This window comes from Terrapene carolina, unplaced genomic scaffold (assembly GCF_002925995.2).
Source record: "Terrapene carolina triunguis isolate 2854851 unplaced genomic scaffold, T_m_triunguis-2.0 Scaffold131, whole genome shotgun sequence".
Taxonomy (NCBI): Eukaryota; Metazoa; Chordata; order Testudines; family Emydidae; genus Terrapene; species Terrapene triunguis.
Genome location: NW_020664482.1, coordinates 18441769 through 18465105, shown reverse-complemented (window position 1 = coordinate 18465105; position 23337 = coordinate 18441769). Strand labels below are relative to the sequence as shown.

Sequence of the window (23337 nt, the reverse complement as noted above, 5' to 3'; positions counted from 1 at the left end):
GCCCTCCCCATGGCTAGGGTGCATAGAGCCCTATAGTGCAGTGCACCACAGTACCCATCTTCCTTATGGCAATCCCCACCCTCACCATGGCTATGGTGCAGAAAGCCCTATGCTGCAGTGCACCATTGTACTCACCCTCATCACAGACACGGCTCAGAGAGACCCAGTTGTTTTTCTTGTCCCCCCAGACCTAAGTAGTAAAGTGCAGTTTGTCTTTTGCAGACTTTTTGAGACCCTCCAGTCGCTCTTCTGGTCCGTGTTTGGTCTGTTGAATCTCTACGTCACCAACGTGAAGGCTAGGCATGAGTTCACGGAGTTTGTCGGGGCCACCATGTTCGGAACGTACAATGTCATCTCCCTGGTCGTGCTGCTGAACATGCTCATAGCCATGATGAACAACTCCTACCAGCTCATCGCTGTAAGTTGTCCCTCCATCTTCCGTTCCGATTTTCTCTGCAAGCTCTATCTGCTTTACATGCAGCATTTGTGTCCCATGGTTTCTTCCAGGATGGTTGGGGCTATTTCCTCAACAACTCCACAGCCGGTGTGGTGGAGTTTCCAGTCACTAGACTGTGCTCATGGATGATGCTTTGCTAGACTGTAATGCTTCTTGAATGTAGAGGTTATCAGCTATTAACTGTCCTATCTTTTCTTAAACTCTGCCATCAGGAGTATTAATCACCTTGCCATCAACAGCTTACTTACTTACCTTAGAGCACACAGGAAACCCAATGCAACTGGGTGGTTTTATTTGAAAGGGTTTGTTTTTTTCCCTGCTTTTTGTTTCATTTTTAAATGTTTTCTGGTGTCTTTTCTCCTCAGTCCTATCATTTATTATCCAAACCCTCTTTCCTCATATGTGCAATGAGCCACTTCTGTAACTTTTGATTCCAAAATGGACCAACTGAAATCAGTTAATTCTCAACTGAACTGCAAACCAATCCTGTAATTGCCTGATCCTGCAATGCTGAAGTCACTGAGTCTAGGATAACGCCCATCCAGAACGCAGGATCTGAGCTCAGTTATGTCTGGCATTGTGGGTCCACTTTCAAACTTGACCAACTCTGTATTTGAGTGTTCAAATTGGGCTTTAAAACCATACCCTCATTTTAAGCACCGAAGGGCCCATTTGAACACCCAAAGGCAGAACTGGGGACACATTGTCAATGTTATGAAAACTGGACTCTGAATGACATTTGATATTTGAGCAGGAGGAGTTAGGCACTGCAGGTTGAGAGGAAAAAGAAGGCCTCAGTCTGTGATCCTGGGAAGGCATCATTCTATATTTTATTAAGGCCCTTAAGTAAATAAGCCTGAAGGGAGCCTAAACCTTGTGTACACAGTGTTTAAAGTAGGTTAGATTCGGCGGGAGGGTGTGTGTGACAATTTTGGCTGCTGTCATCATGGAGCTTGACATTATGGGATGATGCAGTGTTGGATCATCTGGGAATGGGAACAAAAGTCAAGAAGTATCTGAAATGAAAGAAATGTTTGCCCCCAAGCTGGCCAGTGACACAGAAGTCTGACACATCCCTTGCTGGGCTTCCCACCTTCCTTTCTATCAATGCCATTATTTACTCTGGACGAGGATGAAGAATCAAAAAAGAGAAAAAGGAAATTCACCTCAGCTTCTGCTGCTCCCACGTCAGACTCCCCTGGCTGGTGAGTTCTCACCTTACCAGCCAGAGGAGGGAAGGTGTATGGGAGCAGTGCTTCCCCAAAACAGGGCAAGGAGAGGGAGCTCTCACTATACTTTAATCCCTGCCTGTATACAAAGGAGCGTCTGGACCTTGTTTGTCTGCTTGCATCTTCCTGTTCCAAACTCAACGGCAGCTTCATGCCAATCCCAACTAGCTAGCTAAGTTGAAAACAGCCTCTAGCCACCAGGGCAGAACTACATTGCTCTAGGGATGTAACTCACATTAAAGCCTATGGAAAGACTCGGGCCCTTAATCTTGCCAGCCACTTGGAAAATAGATCACTACAAAGGCATAAATGTTTTCAGCCTGTGTCAGTGCTTTCAGTGCTCTCTGAACAGCGCTGACCCTTCAGATTCTGGGAGGAGATGTGGGGAACCCAGACAGCCTCATTGACATGCTTTTCCAGTCCTCTTCCTTACTTGGCTTCAGATAGGCTTGTGGATGACACAAAGCCAAAACCAAAGATTGTCATGAGAACCGTGGTATTTACTATCACTATTGTTATTTCCTATTCATTATTCTCCTGTCTAAAGGCCCATCCTATCAAAAACCAGAAACACCACCACGTGATTTAGATAGCCAGGCAGACACCATCAATAAGGAATAACAGTTAGCTGAGGTGCACAGTTTGAACAACCCGTACACTGCAAACTGTTGGTATAAATGGTTTACGGAACAATCATGAACAGTGAACTCTTGCATCAAAATCTATGTCTGTCTGGGAAAGATCAGCAGACAAAGGGCTCAGATAAGCTATTCACACTGACAAATTTGTCAAGCTGTCGCTGAGTGGACTGGTCGCTTCCTACCATAGCTTGTGACAGTGACTGGATGGGGATGGTAGATGATTTCCTTGTCACCTAATATGTAATACAGAAATTCCCATACAGCGCAGTGACATTTGCCTGGAAGGCAAGAGATAATCAGCTACTGGCTGTCCCGATGCAGCACAAACTGAACCTGCAAAGAGCTCAATTCTTAAAGCTGGCATTTCTGCATTGGTGGCTTACAGCATTCCTCATGGCTAGAAAATTTCCCCCGCCTCTTCTAAGGGTTAGAGATGAATAAATATGTTCCCTAACTGCTATTAATTAATATTGGTTGAGTTTTATGATCGTGGTTCATTTTCTTAACCCGCCTTCACAGAAACCCCCTTTTTGGGTTGGCTGCTGAATTGGGCAGCTTTTCTTATCTTAATGCTATCTTTGCTGGTGACATAAAGCATATTAGATAACAGCAGCCCACTGCATGAGGATCAGGAGACCTGGAGAGTTGTGGAGTCCATTTTATACATCCCCCAGTGAAAAGCTTTCTGTCACAGTCAAGTTCCCACAGAAGAGTGAACCCTGACAAAACGACCGGGTGAGGGAGTATGTCTTAGCATGACCGCGTCCCAGAGATGGAATGGGCAGCATTCCAATCAGAGCTCATCCACACCACTTGTTAATGAGCCCCTCAGCAACGCCATCAGCTCGTTCTTCCCCTCCTCGCCTCCCACATGTGAGTGCGCTGCTGCCTCAGCAGCATTCGCAGACCTGAGGAGCAAAAAACCAAATAATATCACCGTGATAAATCTTTCCCTGCGTGTTTCATCTCTGCATCTGCATTTGTGGTGAGGCTAGAAGAGGGAGAATCTAGGTCTTCCTTGCTTTCAGTCAGTTCTCCCAGAGACAGGGTTTAGTTCTTGGTTGTTAGAAAAAGCACAACATGAAGCCATAGAATAACTGCAGAAGACACAGTAAGGCAAGCACATGGCATAACCTCTGCACAGCTTAAGGGGACTCACAATCTACTGAGCTGCAAGAATTTTACGATTTTTGGACCAATTTATTTCAGACTTCAGTAACTGTCTGTTCCCTGGGGAGCACCCGGTGGCAATTTAGATATTGATTTTTCACTGCACAGCCCGCATGCTTTTCCAGTTTGCCAAACCATTGTCAATATCTGATCATGGGAGTCACTACACTTCACAAACAAGAAGGCAGACAAAATCCAAACACCTCATTACGTTTCAATACATTTCTGGGCCTCATCAACTTCTGAGGATCAGAATGTTCTATATAGCAGCACAGAACACTACTGTACGTCTCGCACGATTGGCTCCCTCATCTAAATTCCTGTCCAGAAGTGACAGAAATAGCATCAAGTTATGAATGCACAAGGAATATGCCTTGATGACAAGTAGAAGGACAATGAAATTGATCTTCATGAGACTGGGGTGGCCAGGTAGCTCCATCATTCATGAGTGGCATAAAGTAACAGGGTGGGTAATGAGGTCAGTTTATGTGATAAGTTATTTCTCATATTGTCACCGCTTGGTTGCGTCTGAAGTGAAGGAGTCCTTCTGCATGTATAGATGGTAATTCTGCAAAGCACCTTGATGCTTGTGAAAGGTGTAATACAATTCTATAGGTCCAATTAATACACAGGAATGCATTTTTTTCTGGGACCAAAGATGCACATACATTTTGCAAGGGTAAACATTCAGCATGGTTTGTGAAATCATGGCCCAGATGGATTCAGATTCTAGGTGTTTTGTGATACCCTGTGGGAGTTCCTCACAGGAGCTATATCAACAGTTATCTTAACCTTGTGCAGACAGCAAAAGCAACGTGAGCCAAAGATACATTTAACAGCTGAAGCCATCACTTGTCTGCACTCAGAAAATCCTGGGGCTGTGATCTTCTGAGCTAAGCTGGTTCTGGGCTGGTTAGTATTTGGATGGGAAGCCTCCAAGAAAAATCTAGGAATCTGTAAGAAGTAGTGTTGGTGATTCAGCCAGTGGCACTGAGCCAACACTCCAGCATGGGTTTACTGGCTGTTTTATAAAATAGGATGTTGAGCATTTATAGCCATTTAATAAACTATGCAATTTTAGCAAGAATTGGAGAGTTCTTCCCAGCACCCAGGCCAAATTCAACTGGCTTCTTGCAGCCAGTCTTTGTGAATCACTCCTGCATTGTTCACGGGGTAGGATGTTTTCCCTCACCTCCTTTTATGTAGTGCTGTGGTGCTCTGCGAGGCAGCTGTTGTGTTCCACTCTTTTGAGAGGTGGCTAATATCTATACACAGTATACATTTGGGACAGTGCTCTGGGATCTTGCAGGCTAAAATGGAAGATGATTATTCCCCCATAGAGATAATCAAGCCATAGGAGATTTAAGAAACATTTCCCACAAAAATGAGGATTGCAGTGACTGGCTGTGTCATCTCAAGTGTTTGTTACACTTGAAAATCACGGCCAAATGCACGTGTATCACTGACAGCAGATTGGCTGACCTAGTAAAAACGTACCTGCCAATGCTTGAGCAATACAAATTAGGACATTGGGCAGAAAAATAGGAACATACTTTTAAACTCTGGATTGGAATACATTGGATTAGGACATTGTTATTGGAGAGACAGGGTGACAAAATGGCAAATATTCTCCTTAAAAATATAGGGTCTATGTGTAGTAAACAAGGACAGCTGGTATGGGTGGCTAAAAATAAATTAATACTACCAGGAAATTCTGACTACAAATCTAGGAGCATTTTAGATGGAATTTTCTTGCTTTGCCAGCAGCAGACAGCATAGTAATTACGACACAGATAAATTTAAGAGATTTTTCAGCCACCTATTGCATTGCTCATAGCACAGCAGTGGATTTCCCACAAGAAGTTCTCCTACCTCTGACCTCTCTGGCTTTTTGTTCCTCTGGTTCTGTGCATTAATTTAACTCCTTCAGTGCCACAATTGTAACTACTGCCTACTGTAATGTGTGTCAGAATTTCACTTGTCACAATGGTTTGCTACCTGCAGGCTTGATGAAAACTTTAACCTTCTCTGCTCGCATCAACTGCATATTGCTTAGGTTCATCATTCTGACTGTGACACATTGTGGATATTGCTGCATTGTGTCAATTTACATTTTCTTAGAGTGGGGAAAAGGAGTTCGGAATGTATTGGAATGAATAATGGCATGTATCAAGTTAGAGAGTTTTCTTGCATGTTGATCTTCCTGCTTGTTAGTTTTAAAGTTAGTTCAAAATCGGTTCTCTGTGTGTGCCTGCCTCATATTGCAGCTTCTCCCAAGAAGACCTAAAGATGACACAGAGAGGCTTTGTATGAGTCATGCCAAGAGGGTTGAGGGTTCTGAAGAATGCAGGTGTATGTACGGGAACAGGTTTTATGAGACACTTCTCAAGATACCACAGTTTCCATCTTAGATAGTTGTATACTTCTCAATGTCCACTATGAGTCTGTCCACAACATCCATAGAAAAGTCCAAAAATAAAACCAGCCTCCCATTTCTTGAGAGTCATTTATGCGACATACATTATACCTCATAGACCCATAGAATCAGACCACCCATTCAGCAAGTCCAATAGTGACAAACACTTGTTGCTTCTAAGGAAGGTGTAAAACCTCCATAATGCACCTAGGGAATTGTGAAACGTTGTTTTTGGGGAGAAGGGAAAGACTCCTTTCTGACTCCGGCAATACATGGTTAATGGCACAAAACATGAGATGTCATTCTCCATGCCCTAGTTTGCATAACTGAATGCTAGTATTGGTAACCATTCAATAGATAACAAGAACTTCCAGGTTTTTACTTCAAGCCAAGATATTCTTTCTGGCATTCTAGGGGACCAGAAACTTGTCAATTTTGTTGATTCTTCTCATGGGTTTTTCAGGAAATGGTCCAAGCCACAAAACTTGGATCTAAATCTGGATCCAAACTGCCCCTGAATGAGGATGTGTTTAGACATTGTGAATCGGTCCGTAAGAGAAGTGAGGTCAGCTGCAATGTTTAGATCAGTATCCAAGCTTCCCCAAAGAGTGGAGAAGTGTTTGGATCTGGGATTTTGTTTTGGGTCCACCTATTCTTTGTTATCAAGGACAAATCGAGGCTTGCATTTGTTTATGTACCTTGAGGTAGAGCAGGAAATGAAGTTATGCTCTTCTTGTACATGCGGATTTGGACAGGTGTTTCTCGAAGCTGCATATGTGCCTAGTAGCAAAGCAACTGAGTTTTAAAGGGGGATGTGTACACCTCTCCTTTAGCTTTGCTCTGCAAATGAATTGTCAGTCTCTTTTTTATCATTATGTGTCCCCCAATTTTATTTTGCATTAATTTTACTTAGATGGTAAGATCCCCTGGGCAAAGACCATGTAACTTTGTCCTTGTTGAGTGGTGTATTCCGTTATGATGCTGTGGTAATAATTATGCACAATAATGTAGAAAGTGGAATTGACACAGTTTGTGGACTTAGGCCTCAGGAAGGACTATGATGGTAAGATGCTATAGATACTGAGGCCGACATGTTTAAAGTACACACACAATCCGGGCACCCAAAACATCCAGTGTGCACATGCAGCTCGGGGATCCGTGCACGCACATACCATTGTGCATGCAATTCCAATTTGCAAACCAACTTCCTGTGTTCTGTGCACAAGTGCATTTTTAGCCCAGGAATCTTTTTAGCTACAACATAATCGCAATTACCCAAACCTCAGTTAGCTGCTACTCTGCTATCCAAAAGTGGGTCACGTCCTCTGATGCCTATTCACTACATTGAAAATTCTCCCAGTTATCCATGTGTGTTAAATGTCTCCTACGATACTGGGATAATCAAGTTTGCATTGTAGCCCCATCTCTGTACATGAGATGTAGGGAAAGTTGGATGGTGAGCCTTTGTTTTCCTTAGCAGTAAGAAAAGAAGCTTGTGAGAAGCTGCATGATTCACAGGGCCCACTAGTATATCTCTAGTACTTGAGGCTTGGTGGGGGACACCTTGTAAGGCGTCATGTGGAACTGAAGGGAAGGTTGGCGCAGCAAAGGTGTGTGGTGCTTCCACAATGCAGCGACAGGAGGCCGTGTGTAAAATCAGACTCTGAGCCTATCTGTGCAGTGCAGGGGAGTTTAACTGTTTGTTTGCTAGCAAGCTAAAATATTCGTTTGAAGATGTAGAACTGTTTGTGTTTTCCCTGGCTTTGGCCTAATTACATATCACCTGTGGACTTGAATCACGCTGTTAATATTCATCTGCTGTTGCCGGGCCTCCAGATGGATCTAGTTTATGTGCTCTGACTTCAGATGCTGCATTCTTCTTTTGTTGCAAGAATAAGCAAATAGAATGCTTCCGTCCTAGGGCCCAACCCTGTAAACCCTTATACCCTTGAGAGGGCCCAGCAGGAGCAGGCGATTAAATCCTTCCAGTTGCTTTTGATCTCAAAGCCAACCCCCTTGTAGCATTCTAGCCACCCAGCTCATGGCTTCTTGAGGGGAACGAAAGCGTTAAATGGCAAGCCAAGGATCAGGATGAGCTCAAAACCCACCCATGACTCCCAGTTTGCTTTGTTGATAAAGAGACATTCACAAGTACAATATTGATGGGTTCTCTTTTCCCTGTTGCATTCAGCCTGCCAGAGCCCCATATGACAAGTCTGTGGCTCTGTGCCCACTACAGCACAGCAAGGTTTCCTTATAGCTACATGATGGAAGTCAAAATATCCAGATGGAACCACAGAGGTTGCAACCTGCCGCAATCTCCTGTTCTTTATTCAGACCTGACAAGCTGAATTAACATTATCTCAGGCTGCTGCGTTAAAGAGCCTTTAGTTAAAAGAGTAACAACAACATAATCAAAAAGTAGAGGGAAAATATTCTCTCTGCTTCTCTTACTGTCTTTTTTCTTTCTTTTCCCTCCAACATATTCCTAATATATATATTAAAGGAGCTTTATCTGGGGAAAAGAAATCAAATGGGATTTAATGGGGGCGGGGGAATTCCCAGCTGATGAGGAGGCAATTCGAACAGATGCATTAAGAGCCCTCGGAAACATGGCTTTTTTTAAAGGATTCCAAATCTCTAGGGACTCATTTTTCAACAAGCTGCAGTCTACCAACTAAATCAATGTTAATAAGGTAAAGCAGGATAGCCCCCACCAGATAAAACAAGCTGAAGAATGTCTAATGAAACAGAATTCTATGGTGTAAATATCGCTCTGGATTAATGTGATTACAGCATGAAGTTGTTGCCACACTATAGTTAAGGCTCTGTCAGCCCCTTCATTATAGCCCCTAGTATCAGAGTTTGTAGAAAAATAAAGGCTTTCCCACTCCCACGGCTCGATGCCACATCTGCAGCTCAAAGGTCAGCAAAAGAACATATTTGATCAGTTATTAATTTATAATAATCTCCTTTCCTTTGACTTAAGGAGGTATTTTTAAATGATCCTGGCATTTAGGCTAATATTTTTCAAACATAGGGAGTTTACAGTTAGTCACCTAAATCCGTGCGTAAGGACCTCAGTAAGCAGGCATTGAGCTCCCACTGGTGCTAGGCACTTTACAAAATATACCAGAGATATAGTCCTGCCCCAGTGACCTTACCACCTAAATATAAGCAAATTGTAGCAAGCGAAGACAGACAATTGGAGGGGAGGGGAATCATAGCACATGGGTTACCGCAATAACACTATATGTTTGTTTTGGTTAATGACTCAGGCTTCTTGCTAATTATGTATTTGTTTGCTTATTTATTATTTGGGATGGGAATGCCAGGATGGGGTAGGAGTATATGGGAGGAGATGAAGTCATAAAAAACCAAAAAGGGAATATGGAATGCAGAGGAGCGGGAAGAGGTAGATGGATGAGTAACAAATCTCATACCGAATCTCTTTGCTTTGAGTCAAGAAAATCCCAGCAATTTGAGAAAACATCTCCCAGGGTTAGGCTTACAAGGAGGTTACTGTATCGCTACCTTTCTGGTCGATTAAGTGCGAAATCTACTAGTAAACATTTACCGACTGTAGAAGATGATGGCAAAAAACCTCAAATGTACTTTGGGGTTATCCATAATCAGAATCCAGAACTAAACATTACAAATGGCCACTACCTTTAGAACAAGATGAACCAAAGCCTGAGACCCAAAATACCCTTGAATCTTGGGAGTGCTGGAAACCGGAATCCCAATTTTGAAAATGTCTTATGCCTTTATAATAGGCCATAATTGGATCCTAGGATGCAAACACCACACATTTTGGTGTGTTTGAAATCCATATTTTAATCCAGAGTGGAAAAATGTGGTTTCTATCTCCCCCTTGCTTCTGGGTCCCACCTGCTCAATAGCAAAATGCATCAGCTTTCTTCTCCACTGGATCATTAAGATCCAAATCCAACATACTATGTACATGAAGCAAAGGCAAGGTTTTATGTATGGGGGGGCACGCGGAGAACTGAAGCATCGCAGATTCATTTTTACCATGCACGTAATACATTCAGCAGCGTTAGCGTCGTTTAGATGCATCGCCACAGCTCTTCAGTTGTTTGCTGCTGATTGGTGTGGATGACTCAATCTGACACAGCAGCAGGTAGTGAGGTAACATGTATTTGTGTTGGTAATGCTATCAGCCTAGCCGGTATGCTTTTCAGACTGCGCTATCGGAGAAACAATGGGAAGCAGGATTAACAAAGCCTTTGTTGATATCGTTCCCAGCATTTCTTCCTGCTGGTGTTTTTCAGGGGGCTGTTTGGCTTGATCACCTTCATACTGCTCTGATTTATGTGGGTATTCAAATCAAAACTGAACTTGTTGGCATGTTAGTGAGGAAAAGAAAAGAGCCGTGCCACATGCATCTCGCTTGTCAGCCCAAAATAATCGAACAGCACAAAGGACAGCACGGAACGTGGTTCTATATTTTCCCCAAATATTATAGTCCCAGGCCTCCTCATTAGCTGTCATTGTTTCCATTAGATATGCTACTGGGAGATGAGAGGTAATTAGTGTGTATAACCCAAATACCTTGTGGAATGTATTGCAGTGTAAGCTAGAATAAAGATTTTAATTACCAAATGTATCCTATCCACGGAAGATATAAATAGCAGAGATGCTGGAGTGTGCATTTTCCAAACATACACCAAATGCTTCCCTTAAGTTGGCAAAATCAGCCGACTTGCCAAATGGACACATCCATTTCTATGAAAGACTGATCAATGAAACAAAGATAATTAGTTCTTCTTCTTATTTACTGGGCACTGAGTATGTGCGTGGCACTGTAATCCCCAAAGGCACTTGCAATAAATATTTATAATTGATGGACATGTTCATAGTAACAATTGCCTTTCCAGGGAGTGACGTGTGACTGAGGCAGACCTGCAGTTAATAATAAGCTGCAATTAGACTCATGCTAAAGCCTTGGCAGAATTTTAGGTACTTTCAAATGTAGGGCTTATACTGAAGATGGCTTCCATTTTATTTTATGCCCAGGCAGCTTAACACACGAGGAGTGCTATTTCTGTCCCCCAAACTGAGGGCTGGATTGGGTGTAGTAGACTCAGGCCTGTGTTGGTGGTTGTGTGATGCCACACCATCTCAGTGACCTGTTGAGGAGTCTGGTGCTTCTTGGGGCACTAGCAGAGAGCAGTCCCCCTACACTCTGGGTGCAGGGATTGTAATTGCTAATGGCCCTTGTGGGAAGGGGGAGCCACCTTGCACCTTCCCTGTGACATACTCAAGCAAAGGGTGTTGTGACAAGCAGAAAACTATCCCTGCCAGGCAGCCTGATTCCAACTTAGCCCACTAGCTGCTGCTGTGTAACGACATAATGGGAGCAGCACACAGAGCCTTTTGGGGGCCGAACAGGAAGAGGCTAGATTGATAACGATCTCTCCCCTTTTCTGCAGAAAGGTGGGTGTTCTTGGAACACATTTTCTTCCCCTTGTCATAAAAATGGGAGCAAAGACACTCGTGCACCTCAGCCTAGCAGGGAGAGGATGAAGTTAGTGGGGATTCATTATTGTACGTACAGTAAAATGAAATTTGAAGATGTCGGAGTGCTTGACGGCCCGTGTGCTGAGTGTATTCTCTTTGGGTGATATTGTAGCTGATGGGTTGTATTGACACAATGTGCTGACGTAGCCTGACTTGACCTACAAGCAGCTCATTCATGTACTAAGATACAAGATCTTCAGTGGGTGTAAATTTGGAATCACTCTATTGACTTGAGAGGGAAGGTGGTGCTGTGATTAGGCCACTAGCCTGGGACTCAGGAAACTGGGGCAAACCTGCACAAGTCACTTGGTTTCTCTGGCCCAGATCCACAAAGGGGCCTCGGTCTTGCAACGCTGAGCACTGCAGCACGTAGAAACTCACAGGAACACCGCTGAGATCGACAAAGCCCGAGTTAGGCGTCTAGTCTCGTTATACAATGAAAGGGGAGAGATAGGTATGTTATGCTAGGCGGGGAGCCACCTAAACTAGCCAATGGGAGCTGCCAATGACAGGGGGTTTATGTCTGAGATAGGTGCCTCCCTATAGCCTGGACTTAGGTGCCTATCTCTGCTTAGTGATCCACGAATGGGAGAACCCACCGCCTCGGGCTTAGGTGGGAGATAGGTGTCCAGATGCCTAGAGTGAGGCAGCTGTCCACAAGCCCAGAGGCAGAAACATAGGCACCTAGGGAACTTCTACCTTGAAAACATAGGCACCAAGTGAGTAAGCACCTATAGGGTTTAGTGCAGGGGTAGGCAACCTATGGCACGTGTGCTGAAGGCTGCACGCGAGCTGATTTTCAGTGGCACTCACACTGCCCGGGTCCTGGCCACCAGTCTGGGGGGCTCTGCATTTTAATTTAATTTTAAATGAAGCTTCTTAAACATTTTAAAAACCTTATTTACTTTACATACAACAATAGTTTAGTTATATATTATAGACTTATAGAAATAAACCTTCTAAAAATGTTTAAATGTATTACTGGCACGTGAAACCTTAAATCAGAGTGAATAAACGAAGACTCTGCACACCACTTCTGAAAGGTTGCCGACCCCTGGTTTAGTGGGAATTTTGTGGATTGCACTGGAACCAAAACTGGGACTTAGGTAACCAAGTCTGGGGGTTAGATGCCTTTGTGGATCTGGGCCTCATCTGTAAAATGGAAATAAAAGCACTTTCCTACCTATCAGAAGAATTGTGATGATAAATACCTTAAAGATTGTGAGGTGCTCAGGTAGCGTGTTAATGGGGCCAGTTAAGATAGCTAGATAAGGCAGACGTCCATTGATGGATGTATGCTAAATTTATACCAGCTAAGGATCAGGCCCATTATTTGATAAAGCATGATTCAAACCATGTGGCTGGGGGGAGGGGATGGGAGAAGGGGAGATGGTAATAGGAATCTTTATAAAACATTAAAAAAAATGTAAATAACAGGTTTTCTACCCAGCGATAAAGCTTGAGATTAGTGCTTGAATTATGCTGGATAATTAGTGTAGTAGGTAATTATTTCAGATCTGGCACATCTGCGAATACAGCACTGCTATTGAATTAGAAAATCCTCGTGGCCACTAAAATAAGATGGCCGCGGCAATTCCACATGGGGATCTCTAGACAAGATTAATTACCCCTTTAACTGGCAGGGATTTGCCAAAGGATTGTGCAGACACTACCGTGTAGCCTCATTGCAGTGGATCCTGATAACATTTCTTTGGAAGAAAAAAAATATCTGTGTGCCGTGCCCTGCGTTTTTGGGGACTGACTGGGCTAAGCGGTTTTGACTCAGTCAGAAGAGCTAAAATGTGCTAAGGCTACAACAGCGAGTGATGACCTGGAGGGAGGACGGGATAAGTGGCACGGACGTGGCCCGCAGAAAGGGCAGTGAAATCTAATCTTGATATGAATACAGAATTGCTATGGCAACAAGGGCATGTTGCAGAGCACATGTGGAACTAGCGGATGGAAAAAACAATCATCTAAAAATGACAAATGAGCTGGGAATCAGAGTTGGATGAGTAGGATGTCCACATGGGGGGGGGGCGAGAGTGGCATGGGTCCCCGCAAGACCTGAGCTCCTAGCCCAGGCTGACATTGCAATACAAGGTGGGGGAGGTGCAGCACCTCCACTGGAGTTGTGCCTGCTGAACGTGGCCCCCCATGGTCAGTTCTCTGCTCTGCCTGGCTGTGGTGAAAGGTTAGGGGATAAGCTTCATATCCTGGCCAATCTCCCCTCTCTCTCTCAGTAGAAGTGGTGACAATGCCAAAGCCTAGATGAGCTGTCAGTGCGAAGTACAGAATACTCCTGTTGTCTACTGTCACTACAGGTTGCATTATGTGAATTGCTCTGGATGGTATGTTGAGATACCTGGAATATGACTGATGCTACCGAGAGTGACATTTTATCCAAGTTGCTCTCTTTTAATATTCCTCTGTGAAACAGCAGCACCCTTCTCCCTCACATAAACACACGTCTCAGAGAAATGCTATCAACTTGCTTTATTAGGGGTTTTTCTTACTTATTAAATGCCAATTGTGGTCTGAGCCCTGTACAACACAGAGAAAGCTACGGTCCCTTCCCTGAGGAACTTACACTCAAGACTGAGCTGATCACAACGTCAAATACATAGGGCCATATTCATCCCTGGGGTAGCTGCGCTAACTTCAGTGCGCTGAAGGAATGAGTTTGGCCTATAATGCACTGAGTGATCAGTGAAGCACAAAACTCAAAGCAGGACAGATGGTTTTTTAAGAAGTACTTTGCTTTGTGGTGGGTGATCACCGAACAACTTTGCCTCTGACCCGTGTTCTAAGGAGGGATTCGAATGCGGAAAGGGTAGTTGCCTGGCACACACAAATGCTCTCAGTAAAATAAGTAGTCTTTCCATTGCACAGTCCCAGTGTAAAACTACCACCAAAATAGCTGTGCCCTCATCATTCTGGTTCTCAAAACAGCTGTGCAAATAACTGAAACAAGCTTGATTTGGAATCTCCGGGGAATTCACAGCAGCAAATGAGGACAAGATTGGGTAATCTGAGTTAGATTTTAGCAAGTTGTTTGTCTTTTTAAAAGAAATCATACTAGAGTTGCATGTGTGTGACAAATCAGGTGAAGCTTACATGGATTTGGGACCAGGGTTCTCCCAGCCCAAGAGATGGGCACATTTAGTTTTACAGGGGCCACGCAAAATTACCCCAAAACTTTACACCCACACACACCCCGGGCCCTATTCTGGTCTGAAATGGAGAAATCAAAAAGGCTTAATTCAGACAAAATGTCAGTTTGGTTAAAAAACCACACCCCGAACAAAACAGCAACAAAAAACTAGCTGTTTGCCTCCTTCCTAATAACTCTTCCCTGCAACAACCACTTATCTCCCACTACCAACTAGGTCCTTCAGCCAGCATTCAGCCTTCTTATAACATGCTGGAGGAAATTAGGTACCACCAATTCACCACAGCTGGCCAAGCCCTGCTACCCTATCAAACCTTGCAAGCCAGAGTGGGTAATTGTGATCTTGTGTGTGTGTGTGAGAGAGAGAGAGAGAGAGAGAGAGAGAGCTGTCTGCCAATCCCTGGAGGGGGTTTGAACACTAAGCTACATACAGATTCAAAGGTCATACTCAAAATATACAGAAAACCATTAAAAATGGAAAGAAAAATGCAGAACAATCCCATCTTCTAGCCATTCTTGTGTTTATTTTGAATGCTGATGCACCAGTGGCCAGAAGATTAGAGTGACCCACAAGAAGCAAGAAAATAGCACAAGGGAAGAACCAGAAGCTGTAGCAAAAGAGACTTGGGTTTGTGAATCAAGAAATACTTCTCTGTACAACATATGACTAACCTGTGCAACTTGCAACTGCAGAACATTATTGAAACAAATAACTTAGTGACATTAAAGAAAATTAGACACATGAATAAGAATAGAAATTGCAATGACACAAACTAGGGTAACCTATACAAGGGCTATCAAATCTCCTGTTATAGGACACAAGCTGATCAGCAGTTCCTGACAGCCTTCTCTCTAGTATCTCTGAAGCTAGTCTCTTTTCCCATTCCTGTCTCTGAGCTAGAAACACATAGAGGCAAATTAGAATAGTAGTTGCAACAACATATCAACTTTGGTCTCTTCTAGTCCACAGGAAAACAGCAATTTTCATGGATTTCAACTCCGTCCATGTGCCTGCTCTGTGAAATAACTAACACTTCAGTGCCTGGCCTAAAATATAACACTAGGCAAAGCAGTTGTCCAATAATAAATAAAGACTTGCTAGCTCTTTACCACATTGCTATATTTACTAAAATACCTGGGATCAGCCACATGGATAAAAAGGCTAATAAAAGAGCACTTGGGATGATTTTAACCGTGTAAGTGTTTAGTATGTTCGGCCTTGTGCTGAGTTTTGCTGGGGGGGATTAGGTATCAGCATGAAAGTTTTGCAAACATATAACAAAATGTTGCAAAGTGCAGGAAGTGGATCTGTGATACTGTGAATGTCTGTGCACTTATGCACACACAGACGTGCGCCGGGAAAAGGATTCTCTCCCACCTTTCCTTTCCAAAAATTTGTCTTGCCTTTAAAATTCATCATCATACAGTGCAAAGTTTATTTCCCCAATAAACGGAGGCCATTTAAAAGTATTAGCATCGCTCAGGCTGCTGTTCTAGCATCTCTGTACTCCGGATAGTAGAGCCCTTCTGGACAATGAGGAAGAGAAATCTTTGTTGGCTATTGTAGTAGCCAGGGTTATGTGGGTCTGGTTACTTTCTGGCAACCCTCCTGCACAGCTCCAGTAGATTCCCTGGGAGAAGGCTGCCTACAAAGCTTTCATGCGGCTGCATATATCTCGGCTCCAGCTTGTCTGTTAAGTTAAGATGCTGTTTCTTTTAATGCCTTTTGGTGCTACTTATTGTTATGCCCATCCAGAGGATCTGGCCAAAATGTAACATAGGCCAAAAGGCAAGGCAAACTGCCTCTATGATCCCACCTATGTTTAGAAAGCTACCAGTGCGGAAAACCTGGCTACAGTGCATAGGTGCTGGAAATAGGGGTGCTGCGGCTTGAAGTGGTTTCCATCATATACGGGGTTTGCAGTTTGGTTCAATGGTCTCAACGCCCCTGCTACAGTGTGGTGCTGATCTGACATGCTTCCTGTGTGGGCTGAACTGAACGTGTTCCTGACTTATGCTGCAGCCCTATTGAAATCCAGAGCGGTAGCATGATGTGGATACGTGATCAAAACATGGTTCTGTTCCATCTCAACTGGCAAGACCTGGTTGTATTTTAACCAAGTCAGGGCAATGCCATGTAGCCAAGAACCCAGTGTGCCCATTTTCATAGTGTAGGTGGAACCTTAGCCAGCATCAGTGCTGTGCTGTAGTTAGTGAATGCTTAGTACAAACATGCTCACATGCAACCAATCACATCACCTCACCCTACACTTTTCCTCCAGTGTTCAGCTCTGGGGACCAGCATCCCAGTCCGATGGGTATGCAGACGCCACCCTTCATGGAAATGGCTGCACAAGCAGAAAATTCCATGGCTGCCCCCTCCCAGCGCAGTGTGAATCAGGCCATATTGTCATCTGATGTCAGGTAGTGTTAACATAAATGCTAAACAGCCAAACAGCTTCAGTGTCACAGCTCTCGGCCCAGTGCTGTACCCTGTGTGGATAACAATACATAACGTACATCCTCACCATTGCAATTCAGAGTCACGTTGTAAGCTGTGTTGAGTACTGTTCTGAGCGAAGGACTCAAGCAATCTTCTTCCTTTTGTGCCCAGTAGTATGATTTCTACATAGCATATGAAACAGTGACACTTTTTAAATTAAAGTACAAAAGACATAGCACATGATCTGGTTTGAAAAGCTGGAGGGTGTCTATAAATCCTGGCTCAAGTCAGATGTGTCTCTCCGCAGATAATGTGAGATTTGTTACCATAGACAGGAAACAATGCTTCCAAACCCCTTTTATGGATAGACATTTCACAGATTTAGTTTTTAAGCTCTTTGGCTCAGGAATCATCTTTGTGTTACGTGTTAATACAGTACCCAGCAAAGTAGGCCCCTCATTCTTGATTGTGACCTTGGGCCAGTCAGGTCACCTCTCTGTGCAGCAGGAAAATGGGACTAATAACTTACCTATCTTTGTGGAGCGCTTTGAGGTCTTTGGATGTAATGCACTAGATACATGTGAACTATTCCAATGAGGATGAAAATGGAAAAATAGGCAAAATGCATCTAATTGAGTTTTAACGTTGCATAAGTATGATGCAGACTCTAGTGCACAATAAAACATATCCTTTTTATCAAGATTGATTTTATTGTATCTAAAATTTATAAGAGCTAGAATAAGAGTAGCTTTAAAAACAAAACACAACAACTGTTTAAGATCCTTTCCCAGAGAAGTGTCTCTACACCCCTGCAGACTAGGAAAGGAAAAACAATGATATTTGAAAAGAAGAGTTGAAAAGTTCTTTTTTCTCCTCTCATAGTGGATGACTTCACTGGTGCTAGCTCAGCCTAAGGAATGGCTTTCCTTGCTCAGCTTTAGGTGTCAATGAAACCATTAATAGTGGCAGGACAAATCTTAAGTGACGAACCCAGGTTTTGACATGGGGAACACTTTTCACTAAATGTTGGTGTTGCTGCATTTCTCAGTATTGTGCTACATTTCATACCAATTTTGTATTTACACGGACAAGGGCTATAGAGGAACTGAATTCGTCTCTCATTCATCATGTGAGATCCCCTTCAGTACATGTGAATTAATACAGATACCTTCTCGCAGGACTCAACCTTTAAGCTGATACATATCCAGTGGTTGTCAATGTGCCCTCTAATGCAGCTTGCCTGAAGCTAGTAACATTTTGTTTCCATCTTTCCCAGGACCACGCGGATATTGAGTGGAAGTTTGCACGGACAAAGCTGTGGATGAGTTACTTTGATGAAGGTGGCACTCTGCCACCTCCATTTAATATTATTCCAAGTCCCAAGTCAATCTGGTACCTTTGCAAGTGGATCCACAATCAACTGTGCCCAGACATGGACTCTGAGGATGAACAGAAGAGGCATGAAAACCTAAAAACATTCACAGTAAGGAGCCGTATATTTTAGTATTTCATTTGCCCAGAGTATTATTTATTAATTCAGGCTCACAGATTCCAGTATCCCTTTGCTTTTAGTAGTGGGCTACTGCTGTGCCACAGCTTCCAAAGAGCCAGTGGGAGACATGGAGACGTGACTGATGCCCATGTAATATACATGTACCTATTTAATTGCAGGAACGGCATGCTGACAACCTGATTCAGAATCAACATTACCAGGTAAAGCCTCCAGTACATTAAGTCATTTATTGCCTATTTCTTGCTCGTGCTTGATCTGTGACACCTTGCTGGCTGCAAAGTGCTGTAATGTATTTTGACACGTGTACAAGCGCTAAGAGGTTTCGGCTCATTGTGGAATAAAATATGCATGGCTTCTTCCAAACGGTCTGTGCGGCTCAGGTCAGCGACTCACTTGTGGCCTTTCACCTTTTCAAATACAGTGCAAAAGCTGGGTGAAATTCCCATTGACTTCAGTGGAGCCAAGATTTCATGCCTGGTCACACGGTGAAGTGAAATCCTCATCAAAATTGCTGCTTTAAAAAGTCAAAAAGCTTAGCCTTATTTTTGCAACAAATTCAGAGATTCATCACAAATAAGGAGCAATTGGGGTCTTTTTATGACTGAGGAAGGCTCAGATGAGAGGAATGTTTTCTTCTGCTGCAAAGACTTTTGTAGCTTCTATTTATTCTTAGCCTGCCCGGGTTCAAGATTTCATCAGATTCAAATTATAACAGGATGAACGTGTATTTACAATACAATTGCTTGAACCCAATTGAATGCATTATACCAGTATTCTGGAAGGAAAAACAATAATAATAATAAATCCCCTGAATGTTGTTACATAGTACATCAGGCCTACATTTTCACAAGTGACCTATGTTATATATGCCATCATGTGCCAGCTATGCCCCTCTGCTATGTACATTGGCCAAACTGGACAGTCACTACGCAAGAGGATAAATGGACACAAGTCAGATATCAGGAATGGCAATATACAAAAACCTGTAGGAGAACACTTCAACCTCCCTGGCCACACAATAGCAGATGTAAAGGTAGCCATCTTACAGCAAAAAAACTTCAGGACCAGACTCCAAAGAGAAACTGCTGAGCTCCAGTTCATTTGCAAATTTGACACCATCAGATCAGGATTAGACAAAGACTGTGAATGGCTAGCCAACTACAGAAGCAGTTTCTCCTCCCTTGGTGTTCACACCTGAACTGCTAGCAGAGCACCTCACCCTCCCTGATTGAACTAACTTCGTTATCTTCATACTGATTTATACCTGCCTCTGGAAATTTCCATTACTTGCATCTGAAGAAGTGAGGTTCTTACCCACGAAAGCTTATGCTCCCAATACTTCTGTTAGTCTTAAAGGTGCCACAGGACCCTCTGTTGCTTCATGCTTTTGGGTGCTTCGCTTTTTAGGTGTCTAAAATTGAGACGCCTTAAAAGGGCTTCGTTTTCAGAGAACAGGCGCTTGGTACTTTTCTGAAACTTAGGCCTCTCTTATATGTCTGAAGCTGGGCACCACAAAGTCAAGGCATCCAGGGTCATTCTTGAAAATGTAGTTCTCAGAGCTTTTTGACTTCACCGGGCTGTTGGCAAAGAGGATTTTCAAAGATGCCCCTGGAGTTAAGGCTTCCTTTGAACATCCTGCCCTAAATCATTCACCTTGACAATCTGCCTGAGGGACGCGCATCCTAGATTTACTCTCCCCACTTACAGGCACAGAGAGGTTGAGGGCAACATTTGGAGTGGGCAGGCTGAAAAATGTGTGTTCAATTGCACACCTGTGTTTGTGAACACAGCTACAGTGGCTAAAAACCAATTTGCTTATGTAATTATAGCAATGATGTGCACAAAGGCAGGGGCAAATGGGCACATACTTTTATTTGCACAAATGGATCTCTTCCCACCAAAAATTCCATCTGAATTGAATAGCCCAGGACCACAGAAGGAGTCAGAGACCTGGGGCAAGTCACTAAGAGCTTATCCTGTGAAGTGGAGAGCATCCTCAGATCCCAGTACCAGTAATAGGTGCTCAAGGTCTGGGAGCCTCGCAGGATGGAGCCGTTAACATATGTTAGACTGATCACCCTCAGGATAGACTATTACCTTGGATAGATGTCCGTGGTGCCCATTTACTTCAGTGGGACCCCAGTTTATATCCATGTGGGCTAATGTGGCTCTAAATGAATCCAGCAAGTTTTGGCTGTTCTTCAGTAAATGTATTTGTTTAGCTATGGAGATGTCCATGACTCATGAGTGTGGGAAAAACAAATCTCCAAGTGACATATTTAACAGTTCCATAATACCTGACATTCTTTAGCCAATTAAGACTCATATTATCCCCGCGATGTGGGTAATTATCCTCATATTACAAATGGGGAAAGCAAGGCAGAGAAGTTAAGTGGCTTGAAGTCATGTGTCGAATTAAGAAGGCTGAGGCATGAAATCTCTTCTCACACAAGCATTGTTACATACACACAACGCAAGTACAGGACTTTGACTTATTATGCTTAACTGCTGAGCTTTCAAGATGCAAGATCTATAGCTCTTTATAATGCTTCATTATGTTTGAAAGAACATGTCCCATTTTTCAACACCAAAGGCAGGTCTGTGACTCCGCAAACAGTGGGACAGAGACGTCACAGATAGTGAAAACACAATGAGACTGCCCCGTTTGGCCTCAATAAGTAGGTAGCTGAATCATTCATGTTCTTTTATGTTTCAGGAAGTGATCAGAAATCTAGTGAAAAGATATGTTGCAGCAATGATACGAAATTCCAAAACCAACGAGGGATTAACTGAAGAAAATTTTAAGGTAATCCATTATTCTGTAATACAGTTGCCTCTCATAACAATTCCTTTTGCTACACTCAGTGATGCCACCTCCTTTGTAAAGCACTTTGAGACCTACTGATGAAAGGATTATTCAGTATTATTTGTTCTGAGCATACCTGTGACATGTATGTCTATGTGCATTCTTGTGAGCAGGCAAGGTCCCCGTCCCACTCAAGTTCCCTCTAGGCTTTAGCAGTTTAGCTTGTTCTAAAGTGCAATCGGTTTGTCTGGACTAGAATTTTAGAAGGTGTTAATCAGATTGAACTAATTTCATTTAACATCACTCTTTTAAATGCTAGTCTAGATAAGACCAAAGATTGTGTGTATGAACAATAACACCAGTGGCAAGGAATATGATTATGCAAGGTCGCAGACCAATCAAAGGCAGCCATAAAGAGACAGACTTAGGCCACGTCTACACTACCCGCCGGATCGGCGGATAGTAATCGATCTATCGGGGATCGATTTATTGCGTCTCGTCTAGATGCGATAAATCGATCACTGAATCGACGCCCATACTCCACCTCGGTGGGAGGAGTAAGTGGAGTCGATGGGGGAGCCACAGCGGTCGACTTGCCGCCGAGAGGACGGCCATGTAAGTCGAACTAAGATACTTCGCGTAGCTGAAGTTGCGTATCTTAGATCAATCCCCCCCCTCCCCCAGTGTAGACAAGCCCTTAGATGACAATCAACGGATTAAACATCACATTGTGTGTGTGACAGATGGGCTATGTCTTTTCCTTAGTATGCTTGAGTTTCTGGGGGAGTCAGCCCCAAAGAGGAAAACATTTGTCACCCAAGTTAAATGTGGGGCCCATCAACTAAGACAGAGTCAGATTAATGCTTGTAAATTTCAGCAGAGCCCCCTCCCGCCCCCATTCACCCCTTGCGTAAACATCTTCATTAGGTTTTTAAAAAACAATTATTCCTTTTTTTTTCTTGGTGTCAAGAGGGCTGGCCTAATGGCTGTTAGAGACATAGAGATCTAGAGAGGCTCTCTCTCTAGGCACAGAATTACTAAAATGTTCCTTCAGCCGCTGAATAATGAAAGATTTATCTGGTATTCTTGTACATAGTGATTTGGTATCAGACATTTGCATAACTTTGAACACTCCTCTCAGGGGAATACAATCATTCTTTCATGTCACAGATGAAGCTTCTGAGTGTAACTCATTTTCCCTCTTGCCTTAGGAATTAAAGCAGGACATATCTAGCTTTCGCTATGAAGTTCTTGACCTCTTGGGAAACAGGAAACCCCAGAGGAGAAGTTACTCTACTAGCAGCACAGAGGTGTCCCAAAAGGATGAAACCAACGAGGATGGTGCTGGAGAAAAAGCTAAAGCCAAGAGTGTTTCTTTCAATATAGACAACAAGAAAAAAGATTTCAATGTGTCAGCTCTGATTAAAACTATGTCTGGGATCGAAATTGTGGAAGAGAAACCAAAAAGCAACGGAATAAATAAGCGCTCTTTTGTCCGAAATGGGAATAGGGTTCAGAGACTTTCGAGCTCCAAGAAAGAGTCTTTCAAAAGACTGGGTCTCCTCTTCTCGAAGATGAATGGACATGTGCCTGAGCCAAATTCAGAGCCTATGTACACTATTTCAGATGGAGTTATTCAGCCGCATTACATGTGGCAAGACATTAAATATTCTCAGATCGATAAAGAGAGAGAAGAGAACTGTTCCAAAAGTGAAATTAACCTCAGTGAGGTGGACTACAGTGGGAACATGAGACTTACCGGACAGAGCAAGGAATGTCCTATGGTTTGTACCAGCTCTCTTCACTGTGCTTCCAATATTTGTTCCTCTAATTCCAAACTTATAGACTCCACCGAGGATGTGTTTGACTCCTGGGGAGAGACCTGTGACTTGCTTATAAACCAGTGGAAAGATGGGCAGGAAGATCATATTACAACTCGGCTATAA

General features: G+C 43.3%; 1 protein-coding gene across 1 annotated transcript in view; it reads left to right on the top strand.

Moving 5' to 3' along the window:
* The window catches only part of TRPC5 (transient receptor potential cation channel subfamily C member 5), a 100334-nt gene extending 76997 nt beyond the window's left edge, over positions 1-23337 (top strand). The window contains exons 6-10 of the mRNA XM_024217409.2: positions 223-418; positions 18349-18555; positions 18744-18785; positions 21302-21391; positions 22603-23337. Of these exons, the coding sequence (XP_024073177.2) occupies positions 223-418; positions 18349-18555; positions 18744-18785; positions 21302-21391; positions 22603-23337 (1270 nt within the window). The remainder of the gene's footprint in view (positions 1-222; positions 419-18348; positions 18556-18743; positions 18786-21301; positions 21392-22602) is intronic.